Source organism: Cyrtonyx montezumae, unplaced genomic scaffold (genome assembly GCF_038088225.1).
Source record: "Cyrtonyx montezumae isolate F1298 unplaced genomic scaffold, pur_monq_1.0 scaffold_8, whole genome shotgun sequence".
NCBI classification, from domain to species: domain Eukaryota; kingdom Metazoa; phylum Chordata; class Aves; order Galliformes; family Odontophoridae; genus Cyrtonyx; species Cyrtonyx montezumae.
Genome location: NW_027072089.1, coordinates 31691069 through 31702647, shown reverse-complemented (window position 1 = coordinate 31702647; position 11579 = coordinate 31691069). Strand labels below are relative to the sequence as shown.

Genomic DNA, 11579 nt, shown 5'->3' with positions numbered 1-11579 from the left:
AAAGCATTTCACAGGATCATTAAGTTGGAAATGAACATTGAGATCTAGTCCCAACATCAACCTATCACAAAACCACATCCCTCGCTGCCCCACACATTTCTTCTTGTACAGGGTATCTATATAGCTGTTACTAACTCAGTGAACAATTTATTGCATCTCTTTTGATGCAATAAGAGGAAATGAAGTCTCTATGATGTATTATAAGAGGAAAATCTGAACTTCCAGTGCCGATGAAATAACCTTGTAACCTGGGGATTTTATAGAACCCAGTTTCAACAAACAGCAAGTATCTCAGAACTTTCCTGTACCTGCTGTAGCATATACTGTTTGCAACCACTTAGTACATAGGTGTGCTCACCTCTGTGTTTGTTCAGAAGCAGAGCATAGCCTGTATTTGCAATATGCAGTTGCACAGGAGTATATTTGTACTATTTGTCTCGTGGGAAGGTGTGGAAGGGGAAGCAGAAACGGCTCTTTTGCTGAGGCTTGGAACAAACCACAAACAACTGCCGGTTCCCTGGCCGGCCAGCTCGCCGGGACATTTTTATAATTCTTGCGCTGTGTTGCTGGAGATCTCCAATTAGCCTCAAACCGGAGCTCGCAGCTTGTGTGCGAAACAGGCAGCTGCTGGCACGCAATCTTCCCCGAAGTTGTTTCCTTTCCTTTTTCCTGAGATTTCGCGCGGGGGGGCGAGGGGGGGGGGGGGGAAGGGGTTGGGAGTCACATGGATACAGAGCTTTTGATTAATGTCCAAGTCTGTGCTGCGGCGGAGGCTTTCCAGCCTCTCAGCGAACGGGGCGAGCTGGGAACCAGTGACCGCTCGTTTCCTCCAGGCTGCGTCCCCTTCCTGCCGGGAAAGCAGCGCGCACCGGGCAGGCTCCTCGCCTGTGGAGCTCGGGCTGCTCCAGGAGCCGGGGCTGGGGCTGTTCTGTGCCTGGGCACCCGCGGGGGCCGGGCCCGGCCGCGCAGCTCGGCGGGCTCTTTTGTTGTTTTCGCCTGCAGCCCGGCTGCGAGCCCCGCTACTCCGCGCCGCACCATGACGGAGGAAAGCAAAGGGGAAGGCAAGGGGGAGAGCGGGAAGGACTTGGAGAAGCAGCTTCGCCTGCGCGTGTGCGTCCTCAACGAGCTGCTCAAGACTGAGCGGGACTACGTGGGCACGCTGGAGTTCCTGGTGTCGGTGAGCAGCGCGGGGAGACCGCTCCGCGGCCGGGAAGGGTTCGGAGCCGCCAAGCGGGGCTGGGGCGCTTGGAGACGCCTGCGGAGGGGCTGCCCTCCTCGGGAGCCCGCCCGGGTGACCTCAGTTCTCCGGGCATCGTGCCGCGTTCGGGTCTGTCCCGGCTGCCGGGCTCGGGTCCGGTCCGCTCTGTGCAGTAGTACCCGAAAGGCATCGGGGCGGGGTCAGGCGGGGACGGAGGGGTGCTGGTGTGGAGCAGCTGCTTGGCATTAAAGCCACATGTGGCCTCGTTGCTGTCTTGTGATGTGAGGTCAGCTGGAAGGTATCGCGCCGTGCTGGAGCAGCCCTTGCTGCTTGTCGCTGCGGTTAAGTGTTGTGTGGCCAGGTAGCCCACAGCTGGAAAGGAGGAATTTTTCACCTTCTGAGAAGAATAGAGGAACAACGGTCACTTAACAGATGTGTGTGATGTTTCCTTTGTGCAAAGCTCAGAGCGTCACCTCAGGACATTCTGAGATGAGTTGCGTCCAACTCATGGAATCATTAGGATCGCAAAAGACCGCTACGACCCCTCCACATCCACCCCTCACCACTATCGTGCCACTAAACTGTGCCCCTCAGTATGTTAACTTCGCGGATCTTTCACAGTAGCCCCATGTACTTTCCTCTCCTCCCCTGTCCCACTGAAGAGGGGAAATCCTTCATACTGCAAATTTCCTGCTTTGCTTCTCTGAGATCTGTGAACTTTCAGCTTATTATTATGAAAGAGGAAACTCTCAACTCGGCTGTGACAGGGAGAATAAAAGTACAGGCACAGGAGTGGAATAAGATCTACAGAGTAGCTTATTTTCTCCATATGTTTATCCTCTGCAGAGCCATGAAAAATGGTAAACGGTCCAATATGTTTTCTATTTTATTTTATTTCTTAATATTTAACATGCATATTTGAGAAGGTGACTGTGCAATTGCGTTTTATTTTGTTTCCATTTAACAATCAGATTTTACTAACTGTAAAAAAACCCACCAACATTTGGAGAAGAGGAGGAGCATTGCAATTAAATACTTAGTTCTGTCATGTTTTTCATATTCACTAATGTTTGTGAACAGAGCTCAAGTGATAGATCAGAGGTCTAAATCCTTCACATGGAGATGATGTGCTCTTTAATTGTACCTTCGTCTTGGTTTGAGGAAACACCTTCTGAGCTTTCCCTTGGCCTGTCTATGGGGACTGCTGTTGAGAGCAGCTGTGGTGGTGGGTTTTTGGAAGGGAATGACACTGGAGTAGTCTCCAGAATGGACATCAGTCTCATCTGTTATGTGTCATCATTGTCCTTGTTCATTGGCTGCTTCTTGATCCAGAGGCTAGATCTTCTCATCACAAAGTTGTCTTAGGGCATGCAGGCTGTGTTCCTTTTGGATGAAGATGAAAGATTTCCTTTTGGAGTACGTTGAGTACTGATGTGTGCCATTTTTTGGACTGGGCTGAAACCAGTCTGAAGTGGGTCCTCCACAAAACAGTGTGGGATCTCAGTGCTGACTGTTTTTCTGTCCAAATCCTATCCTATTTTGCAGGCACCTTGTTGAACTAGAGACAGCCCAAGTTCCAGTGTAAGTTAAGAGCTCGGCTTCCAGGTCTCAGCGCTGTCAGTGGATCTCACTGTGCTAGAAACTTGGTTTCCTTTGTGAATAAAAAGCTGAAGCCATTTATAGTCTTTTTTACAGTTTGCATGGAATTAACATGAAGTTAATAGGAACCAGAGCATTCACTTAGATAAATAAAGTAATCATAATATAATAAAAAAAAAAAACAGCCAAACCACCCAAGCAAACAAACATGGTGTCAGGATTAGGGCTTATTTCTTCTGCGGGGTTACAGAATTTTAAGGTTTTATGATTAAGTTACATTAAGGGTCAGAAAAATTCAATTTTCTTCTCTAAGTTGTTCAGAGATAATACATATATGGGATTTGTGAGTAAGTATGATGTATGACATACCATACCAAGCTCTCGTTCTTGAGTACTTTGTTCATCTTTTGAAGAGAATTGATAATATGCACTGCCCCTTTGACTGAGGCAAAGCTGTGCAGTTGCAGTTGGCAGTATATAGGTGACATGAAAAATACTTTGATCATTTTCCTAGGGGATGTCTTTTATTTGTTAGAATTACTTAGATTCTTCAATTTATATTGAGACTGAAAAGCATCTCACCAAAGACAAATTTCTTATTGGTTACTTAAAATGCTTTTGTCATCCCACTCCTCTGTGATGGTTCTTTCGCCAGTTGATTTGTGTATTCTGTCAGAAGCCTACAAGTCTAGGAAGTGCAAAGCAGGAGAATTTAATATGTATATTATTTGGCTAGATAGATGTAGCTGAATTATTCTCATGTGAGGTCATTCGCCTCATTTTTATGCTTTGTAAATACAGTATTTTTAATCTGCTTTCATCACAGATCACATCAGAGTGAAAAGATTTGTTTGTATCAATACTACTCTCTCAGATCTCCTGAATTTTCTGGGAGTAAATTGTAGTATGGTATGTTGATATATCAATAATACTGAGCAGTAACGATTTTAGGTCCACCAGAATGAGGTATGTAGATGTACATGAGGTGGATAAACTTAAGTCCCCCAGTAGTAACAGCAACACGAGGGAGTAGATATGCACAGGAAATCATGAAGAAAAGCTTAATTTTTTTCCTTCATTTTTCATACGTACTTGAGCTGTCATTTCAGTACTTGAGTTTTTGTTCTTGTTAGCATTTTGCATTTCTTGAAATAACTATATCTACTGATAAAATAACTTAACTAAGGTACTAAAGTATTTTTGAAAAGTTGTATCTACAGGTGGAGTTTAATATGAGGTTTCTATTGCAAACTTATTAATGTTTCACTGGCTAAAATGATGGTTGGGATTTTTCTGATGCTGGGTCATGCTTCTTTGGTGATCATGCCTTCTTCCAAGAAGGAAAGTTTTCTTTTCCAATGAAATAGAAGCTGTACCTGAGAGGAGAAGCCTTTATTTTTTTTCTTTCTTTATTCTTTTTTTTTTTCCCCACCAAAATGTGCAGTCTGGGGGGGACATATATACCTTACCTATTTAATTCTTTCCAGAAAATGAAAAGCTACATATTTAGCACTCTCTGTGTAAACACAGTGAAAATTTCTTGTTTTCCTTTAGAATTAGTATGATTAGTTAAGTACAGTAAAACTAAAAAAGCTTTTTCAGGATTATTGTTGATCCAGTATTTTATGCTAAGAAATATTCTTGATGTTTTAATGAACTTGAAGTTTTTTGTAGTTAGCTTTATGCTTTCTTTCAAAGTTTCATTTGCTGTATGAAATTGGGTACTCATCTGAAATCTCAACATACTAGTACAAAGAGACCTGTGAAACTAGGGTTAGAGGTTGCTTAGAATTTAAAAATGTTTAATAGTAGAGAGACACCTGTTTTACATGGGTGGATAGTGATAGGACAAAGAGGAATGGTTTTAAACTAAGACAGGAGAGATTTAGTTTATATGATAGGAAGAAGGTTTTTCACTCAGAGGGTGGTGATGCACTGGAACACGTTGCCCAGAGAGGTTGTGGATGCCCCATCCCTGGAGGAATTTAAGGCAAGGCTGGGTGTGGCTCTGGGCAGCCTGGTCTAGTGGTCGGTGACCTTGCCCACAGCAAGGGGGTTGAAACTTTGATCTTTGAGGTCCTTTTCAACCCAGAGGGTTCTATGATTCTATGAAATAGTGGCTAGCTTAATTTGTCACTTTGTAACTTGGTTTAAGGCTTAGTTGTACTTGTGTTTCTTGCTGGTGTTCAACAAATAAAAGCAAACCAAAATGTGTTGCGGGAATGTAAATGAAATATGATAGATTAAAATATATTTAAGAAATAGAAATTGGACATGCAATAGATCTACTACATTTTGTACTTTGGGGGGAAGCTGAGTTTATTTATACAGGACGAGGATTGTTTTTCTGATATAGTTTTGTGTTCTGACAAATTTGACATTGATTGGAATAGAAGCAGATGTTACCAGTTGTGTAAGCATTCCAAAACACCACGGCCTAAGCCTTGGTGAGTTGCTAGATCCAGAGGCAGCTGGAAGAAAAAGACTGCCAGTTATTATGTAGAATACAGCATGGTTTACACAGTCTCTTCTGTGAAAATAGGTGCTTTTCTGACAGTTAATTCAATTAGATTCTACTCTACTATCTTGTCTACCTTCTGCTTACACAGAAGTGAAAAAGTTAGTTTTCTGTGGACATGTGCTCTGTTAAGAGAAGCAAAATCCCTGCTTTTCAATGGACATGAAGAGATTTTGTTTATAAGGTTTATTGCCCAGCCTTTGCAGTGTCTGTGTGACTCCTCAGTATCTGTATTTCTCTGCTACACTATGCCCTTCCTTTCTCCTGGCTCAGTAGATATTTGTCTGATTTTTTGAGCTGGACAAGTGATTAATAGTAATTGAGACTCCACAGAAACTTTAGTCAAATTCAGTGCTACTGCTCCAGATTGGCAGTGGGATGATTTGTCCTGGATTGAAACTCCTCAATGGTTATGCTAGATGATGCAATTCATTGTTGAACCTTTAACTAAAAAAAACCCATTTAAAGATGATCTTTTATGGCTTTTTGTTGTATTTTGTTTGCATGTATATCTGTGTTAAACAGGTTATGTTATATATATCTCAATTACAGTAATAACTTCATAATGGTTTGCATAATTACGTTTAATAAAAGGGATTTAAGTGAATGGAAGGGGAAGGGTTTTAGATGGCTGCATTTTTTGATAAGCTTATGTGATTTCCTTTCTCTTCAGGAAAAGAAAAGCAACATTCTATGGCTACTTCATCATAAAAAGTCAAAAGGAAGTGCAAGGACAATTACCATAGAAAGTCAATATCTTTTCCATTCACTTCCAGTTTCTGCTGTTTTTAACATGTCTAAGCATGACAAAATACTGAATATGGTATTCTATTCTTATTTGGCTTGATTGGTTGTATCAATTGCACCACCTGTGTTCTTTGTCATAGTAAGGGTAACAGCTTAAAAGCTGTTTATTTCTGTGTAACCCCCATCCTCATCATTGAATGTTGCTTTGTAGAGTGAATTAGGAAGTAGAGATTATTCCCATCTCTGCTAGCTGAGCACAGAATCTTGCGCAGTTTGTGGAAGGTACGACAGTGTGACAATGGCATAAATGTTTTTGGTTTTTTTCCCCAGAAGTATTTTCAAGCATGTACCTATCTTATCTTGTTTGGAAGCATTGTAAATTACACAGCACTATGGATTTTCCCTTACTGCTCTCAGATGTACTTACACTATTTTGATAAGCTGCTATTTAAGAAAAATGTGTTTTTTAATTTGATCAGAGAAATATTTAAAATACTGAAATCTTTTTTATTTCATAGCTTATAGTAAACTGTTCGTAAGACAATATAGGCTAAGATCTAGCATGCTGAATAGGATGATATGCTTAGGATGTTCTACAGTTTAACTTCTTGTTTTATCTGTATTCATAAATATCATTGTGCTTGTAGTGTTTCACTTACTCCTTTGGTCTGTTTTATAGCTCAGTCCCAACTCTCCTGGCCCATATATTTCACAACGTTGTAATTTGAGCTGCTATTTTAGAAGAGATTATTTGAAGGAACTATCCGTTTGTACATCCAGACTAAGTTACTCTGTGCAGCCTAACACTGTTGAATGGTATCCTGTTTGCAGTGATGTGAACTATTTATGGAGATGTATTTTTCAGGAACAATTTTTGTCACCAATTTAAAACAGCAAGTGGTTTGAAACTATGCATTCTGAGGTTAGTAGTTTTTTGGTAGGGTTAGCATGAAGAGCAATTTTGTCAAAATGGGGGAATTCCAAGTTACTAACAGTATTACACTATAGGAGGAATTGAAAAGTTCTTCACATTGGAAACCAAAAGGAAACGTATTTTGACCAAAATAAACAAATCCTAGCTAGCTATAGATGACCTAAGAAACAGGTGGGGGCAACTTCCAGTCTGTAGAATTACCCATGTGTCTGTATGTTAAGTGTACATCTCTGTTTGGAAAGGAATAGGGCTGCTCATGAATGATGTATAGAGCTGAGCAGGATAATTTAAATTATTAATTTAGGCTTTACTTTATACAAGTATACTGAGCAAGTTTGCATTCATCTGTACTCATGGATATTCTTTCTCGGGATTTTTAATTATTTTCCCATTTTTGCTTTCAATCTCAGCTATACATGTATTTGTCCAGTTTTCTGTTTTCAGCTGAGCAGAATTGTCCCTTTCTTTGGAGAATAGATTGCATGCCTTGGTGTGGGATCCAAGAGTGTGCTTAGGGTCAGACTACTGAGGAGGAATATGAGGTCTAGTAAAAATAGAGATAGCAAAGTCCAAGCTCAGTTGGAATTGAAGTGATAGCTGTGAAGCCAACAGAAAGGGCTTTCATAAATATGTAGGTAGAAAAAAGGGGCTAAGGAGAATGTTTGCCTATTCTTCAGCGGGGCAGGCCACAAGAAACAGAAAATGCTCACGTAATCCATGCTTTTCCTTCTGGAGTTTTCACAGAAAAGGGTTTCTGTAGTCCTGTTGAAAACCAGACAGTAGGACAGCAACAAGATGTAGGAGTGTAATGATTGGAGCTTCTTGAAGCTCAGTGAAAGCAGTAGAATTCCTGCCTGAGGATTGGGCAGGAATAACCCTGTGCCACCAGTGTAGTCTAGGGGGGCTACGAAACAGCTTGAAGGAAAGGGCTGTCTGAGTGCTTCTGCACAAGAACTTGAGCAGGATTATACCACTGCAGTGCAGAAGGCAGTCAGCATTCTGGGCTGTTTTAGCCAGGGCGTTGCCAGCAGATTGAGGGAAGTGATCCTTTCACCTGTCTTCTACTCTTTATAAGAATTTTGTGAGCCAAGTTTTGGCCTCCTTCTTTAAAGAAATAAATTTGCTTACTGGAGCACATCACAGGAGGGCCAGGAAGATGATGAGGGACCTGAAGTGTGCTATCTGCCAAAACTGGCTGAAAGAATATGGTTTCTTCTACCTTAAGAAGTGAAGTCTCAGGAAATTTTTGTTGTTGTCTGTAATTGCTCCCTGATGGGATTACAGAGAAGATGTAGCCACATTCCTCCAAGGGTATGCACTGTAGACAAGAAGAGGCAATGGAAAATAGGAAATTCCAGCTCAAAATGAGGAGCAAAATACTCTTTACTGTGTGGGTGGTCTAGCACTGGAGCAGGTTACTCATAGGCTGTAGGATTTCTATGTTATGTTCAAAGCTCAGCTGTGCAAGTCTAAGCAACCTGTCCTAGTTAGCTTTGCTTTGATGGAGCGATTGGGTGTGATGAACTCTGGAGGACCCTTCCTACCTACATGACTTGTCAGTTTAGCAGTTTATGACAGAGAAAAAGACTGACTGTCTCGAAGTTTGAGCTCTTCAGGGAAGCAAAATTTTGCAGAGCTGTATCTCTTTGTTTCCTCTGTCCTCTGAAATTGCAGTGCAATTGGACAGGTTACAGCGTTCAGCAAACAAATATTCAAATTAGTAGAGGAAACACAGATAATTTTTCCATTGTCTTACCTTTGTTCAGGGAACAGATAATCTGTCAGTTCTGAAATATCTTTTGTGTGTGTTGAGAGGTCTTGCAGTGCATTTCTGTCATTAATAAATCAAATCTGAGTAGTTCTACAAATGGTCAACTTAGAGACGGAACTTGATTTTGGGTCCCAGAGGACATTTGCAGCAGAGCCAGAAATATAATCTGATGTCTTGATTCTCAGTTCAGTACTCCAACCTCAGAACTGTCCTTTCCCTTTATATATAATTGATGCTGGAAGAATGGATATGCGCTTGAACCATCTGAGAAACTTCAAGGATAACTCCTGAAAGTCAGTTTCATTTTGTGCAAGCTTTATCGCTCCTTTAATGTTTTTATGGTCTGTTCACAGCTCAAGTTATCACATTGTAAGGACAGAACTGAGATATGCTTTTCCCATATGCTGGACCATAGGAAATTCTCAGTATTTGAAACTTCATCCTCTTGAGAGATACTAAAGATACTTTTATTTGTGTAAAAAGAACTCAACACAACCATCAAGAAGATATAATTGGGTAGCAGGTATTCAGAGATTAAAGGCTGGTCATGAGTTGCTGGCTGAGGGACAATAGCCAGTGTCATACACTGTGCAGTCTGAGAAACTGCTCAGAAGGTGACACTTGGCATACATGTGTGACTATGACCTCTGAGTTCCTAGCTGAAATGACTTATACATATTTCAGGAACTGTTATTCAAAAAGACTGAACTGTAGGAAAGTAGTTTCAGTTAGGCTAGACTTATGCTTATAAGTGCTGTACTTGTAAATGTCCAGCTCTTTGATAAGCCTAATTCTTTGCCTTATTGACTGGGAGATGTGCTCATAGAAAGCCTGCAGCAATTTGTATCTTGGGGCTTGGTTAGGAACAGTTTGCTGGCAAGCTCCAAAAGGTGAGTCTGAAAGCCAAGTGTCTTCTTTAAACCACCTTGTCATGAGCACAAATTGGTGAAGTGAATGAGTTACCTATATTTGTGTACTCACTGCTCTTCTCTCCCCAGATCACAGAAGATTAAAACATAAACTGTTTTCTGTTGTTATCCGGCTAAAAAAAGATTGGGAGTTTAGTTAAATGCTGATTACTAGGTAACAGCATGAAAGTGAAGTAATCCCTGAAACTGATTATTTTGTATGTTCTTCAGAAAAGGTACCACAGGAATCAGTAACTTTCCAGCTTATTTCAGTAATATTGTAACAGAAAGTACTAGGTGCAAAGCTGAAGAATGGAAAGTAAGATTTCCCTACCCTTTAATACACTTTCAGGATGTTCTCAGGTTCTTCTGTGAATTTAATTGGCCCTGTTTTTACTTCTTAATCCCAAATGTAACATTTTGGAAAAATTGGGCACTATAAAAGCACAAAGCTATAAAGTTGAAATGATATACTCTGTAACCAAGTGATTGATCTCTGGGATGCTATAAATTTGTGTAACAAGACTGGAAAATCACTTATTTTATTGCTTAGTATGTGCTGTTACCTTACCCAAGGAATTTAAGCATATGGCGTATCCAGATGCCTAGTAGAAGTAGCAGGCAACACGATGCTTTGAGATGTCCTTGGATTTTGTAGTGTGAGTGTAGTAAAAGTCAGAGGTGCTTGTGACTGAGATAAGGAAGCAATTGGAGCTCTACAATTGTATAAGCAGTGCTTTCATTAAAAAGATATCAAAACCTTATATGATAGAGAGAAGCAGTGGCACTTACAGAGTTTTGTAAAATACTCATCATTGATTAGTGCCTATTTATTCTTTTGTGGTCTTGGCAGAGATGCATTTTGCAGAAGCCATATAAAGCAAGAAGATGGGAAATAACATCCTGTTTCATAAAATGTCTTTATAAAAATGGCCATCCTAAATTTATGATAGCTACTTCCTTCCACTTAAGTGCCTGTTGTTTTTTGTTCTTGAAACCTTGTATAATACCACTTAAAAATGAACTTGCAGTGTAAGATACAACCCAAAATGAAATGTTGGAAGAACCTTGTGAATTGCTGTGGTACATTTAATGGTAGGTCTGTCACAGTAGTTTTTTTTAATAATGTTGGTGAGTTATTTATGGAAGTCGCACTCTACCCATCAGATACCAGTATTTTGGGGGCTGTCTGTCCTGCAGTTTGGATGAAAGGCCTGAATGCAAACTAAGTAATCTCTGAGTTTGGCTACTTTTTTTAAAATTTATTTTATTTTTTATGTGCAGTCTGTAGTTTTTTTGACATTCACCTTCTGAGTGTGATTTCTAAAACACAGCTACTTTTGCTCATTTTAAATGTCCCACCTGAAAAATTCACTGAGTATTTGTGTCAGTATTTTCCTTGTCTAATCCAAATCTAATAAATACTTTGGTACCTCTGATGAACTTTCAAAATTCTTTGAAATGAATTTCTTTGGTGTAAGCATCATTGATCTTGACCCTGGTTTTATTCTAAATATTTCACAATGGAGTTTTCAAAGGGTAAAAATAAAAATACACACAAATGTGTGTAGTTAGCTCCTTAAAACTCTGCTTTTCTCTTCAGTAGAGTATCAAAACCAATATTTTTTGGAGTTTGGGAAAGATGCTTGAGGTATGAGTTGTAATGACTGTTTACTCCTTTTCAGCAATCTTTTTTGTAGTGTGAAACAGCATGTGGGGAAAAGGTGTTATAAGTGGGCTCAGTGAAGGACAGAAGCAGTTAATGACAGTAACAAATGAGGAAAAAAAAAGAAAACAAAAGACAATGCCTTTGAAACAAGTCAATTATGAGATTACCTCATGATGCAGAATTTGTTAATACTGGCTTTTTGCAGAGTAGAGGTACTTAGAAATATCAGTGGAAA

At 40.2% G+C, this 11579-nt stretch overlaps 1 protein-coding gene across 1 annotated transcript in view; it reads left to right on the top strand.

Annotated features, from left to right (window-relative positions):
• The first annotated feature begins 972 nt into the window (after window positions 1-972).
• Window positions 973-11579, top strand: part of PREX2 (phosphatidylinositol-3,4,5-trisphosphate dependent Rac exchange factor 2) — a 167502-nt gene continuing 156895 nt past the window's right edge. Inside the window, exon 1 of the mRNA XM_065753165.1 lies at window positions 973-1177. Coding sequence (XP_065609237.1) covers window positions 1037-1177 — 141 coding nt within the window. The 5' untranslated portion in view covers window positions 973-1036. The remainder of the gene's footprint in view (window positions 1178-11579) is intronic.